This window comes from Poeciliopsis prolifica, unplaced genomic scaffold (assembly GCF_027474105.1).
Source record: "Poeciliopsis prolifica strain line A6 unplaced genomic scaffold, Auburn_PproV2 SCAFFOLD002, whole genome shotgun sequence".
Taxonomy (NCBI): domain Eukaryota; kingdom Metazoa; phylum Chordata; class Actinopteri; order Cyprinodontiformes; family Poeciliidae; genus Poeciliopsis; species Poeciliopsis prolifica.
The window spans coordinates 184768-187500 of record NW_026562377.1 but is presented as its reverse complement, the minus strand read 5'-3'; the positions used below and the strand labels follow the sequence as shown (position 1 = coordinate 187500).

Sequence of the window (2733 nt, the reverse complement as noted above, 5' to 3'; positions counted from 1 at the left end):
ACCGATTCCTGTCGCCAGCGAGACGGGCCGGGCATCGTCACCGTGGACGCCCACGGCGCCTACCGTCCTGTTGTGCAAACTCCGCCCCCTCCACTCGCCCCGGCCGGGAACGGAAACCCTTGGGATTGGGCCGCGGCGTCCAATGGAGACGACCCACGAGAATCCTACGGCCTCAACAGGCTGACCGGGTCGGACCCGACGGCCCGCGCCAGCAGCTTCTGCCCGCGCCGTTCCGCCTCACCTGCCGCCGACCCCGCCCACCTAGCGGAGATGGTGGCGGACGCTCAGCCTAAGGAAATGGCCATGAGACGCAAAACGGTGCTAGTTCTGCTGGATCGAGAAATCCGCAACCAGACTGAACAGGAAAACTACTACAAGAGTTTACAGGGAGCCAAACCCTAACCCTGAGACATCAGGACCAGACCTGGACGGGACAGAGACACCTGGACAGAGACACCTGGAGGGGACAGAGACACCTGGACGGGACAGAGACACCTGGACAGAGACACCTGAACATGACAGAGATACCTGGACGGGACAGAGACACCTGGACAGAGACACCTGGAGGGGACAGAGACACCTGGACAGAGACACCTGAACGGGACAGAGACACCTGAACGGGACAGAGACACCCGGAGGGGACAGATACACCTGGACGGGACAGAGACACCTGGAGGGGACAGAGACACCTGAACGGGACAGAGACACCTGAACGGGACAGAGACACCTGTACGGGACAGAGACACCTGAACGGGACAGAGACACCTGTAGGGGACAGATACACCTGGATGGGACAGAGTCACCTGGACGGGACAGAGTCACCTGGATGGGACAGAGTCACCTGGACGGGACAGAGACACCTGGAGGGGACAGAGACACCTGGAGGGGACAGAGACACCTGGATGGGACAGAGACGCCTGGAGGGGACAGAGAAACCTGAACATGACAGAGACACCTGAACGGGACAGAGACACCTGGAGGGGACAGAGACACCTGGAGGGGACAGATACACCTGGATGGGACAGAGACACCTGAACGGGACAGAGACACCTGAACGGGACAGAGTCACCTGGAGGGGACAGACACCTGTAGGGGACAGATACACCTGAATGGGACAGAGACACCTGAACGGGACAGAGACACCTGAACGGGACAGAGTCACCTGGAGGGGACAGAGACACCTGTAGGGGACAGACACCTGGATGGGACAGAGACACCTGGATGGGACAGAGTCACCTGGACAGGACAGAGACACCTGGAGGGGACAGAGACACCTGGAGGGGACAGAGACACCTGGAGGGGACAGAGACACCTGGGTTTTGGCCATGTTAACAGCACTAAAGCTAACAGGTTTATAATTTGACAGAAAATCTTTTAGCTGATAAAAACATATTTGTCCAATAATGAGACATGAAGGAGTCATGCAGACATGAGCTGCTCCTGATTGGCCGCTTGGTTCTGACTGAAACTGACGTTAGCATGTGTTGCTACGTTAGCAGCTCGACTGAGCATCGTTTGTTTTGCCAGCAGGTGAAAAAATGATGAATGTTGGCAGCAAAATGTTTCAATGTTATCGACTCAGAAACGCCTTTGCGATATTGGAGACCAACATACTGGAACCAAATGCAGCTGAACTTCAGGGTCAGCGGGGTCACGATACCAGCAGCAGCTTTGTTTTTCTCTGCTAACAGGAAGTGATGTCAGCGAGGGATCTGTTAGCTTTATTGCAGTTAAAGTTATTGGCCTGGTGGCCTTGGTGACGGTACAACATCTGGACACAGTATTGGACTTTTCACACATAGAAACGTCCATCAACAGCGTCTGAGGTCAAAGGTCACATCCAGAAATCTAAATGATTTCCTCTGGAAGTGGAGCAAACCAGAACCAGAACTCTGGATCCAAATGATGAGTAGCTTAAAGCTGCAGTTTGTAACTTTAATAAAATGTTTGTTTTTTTCTGTTTTTGTTCAAACTGTCATCAGATAATCTCGGCCTGTTCCCAGTGTTCCCAGTGTTCCCAGTGTTCCCAGTGTTCCCAGTGCTAACTACAGAATACACTACTCAGTTAGAAACTATCAATCACAGCCAGGAGGTGGGTAGTACGGCTGTCAATCACTCGAGTGTATGCACTGCCATCAATGCAGCTAGCATAGCCACCATGATAACATTCATTTAGGTTCAAGGCAGGGTATGAGCAGCATGTTCGTGACCATGATTGGCAACGCTACGACCCTCTCTCTGGCTCTCATTGGTAGTTTGAGCGGTCGTGGTGCATTTCTGCAGATGGCAGTGGGACCACAGGTGACCCCTCACCTGCCTGGATGGGCCTGTTGCCATGGCGACTGATGCAGAGGAGAAATGTTCCTTTAACTTCACACATAAACTCAAACACATTCATGACATCATAATGTCACCACGGCAACGACTTTGTTGCCAGGGCAACGGCTCGGTCGCTACGGTAACGTCTGGTTGTGGTAATGCGCTCGGTGCCGGATGTCGATCGGCTCGGCCTGAGTCACGTGACTGTGGTTCTCTAGTGATTTATTGTGAAGCTGCTTTTCGCGGCGGGGCTCAGCCCGTCCACCTGTCCGTCTTCACCTCCCTGGGGACAGGTGGACAAGGCGTCCCTGCTGCTGCATGTGATCTCATCCTGTTTCCATCTGTAACGCCGTGTGAGGATGATGATGATGCTGCTGCATGAAGAGTCACAATAAAGACGTTCTTCCAGCCTGA

The 2733-nt window shown here is 53.8% G+C and overlaps 1 protein-coding gene across 2 annotated transcripts in view; it reads left to right on the top strand.

The window, feature by feature from the left end:
• The window catches only part of plppr3b (phospholipid phosphatase related 3b), a 7965-nt gene extending 5232 nt beyond the window's left edge, over positions 1–2733 (top strand). For both annotated transcript variants that reach the window (XM_055047856.1, XM_055047864.1), the window contains exon 8: positions 1–2733. This exon is cut by the window's left edge and continues 879 nt beyond it. In XM_055047856.1, coding sequence (XP_054903831.1) covers positions 1–402 — 402 coding nt within the window. In that variant the 3' untranslated portion in view covers positions 403–2733.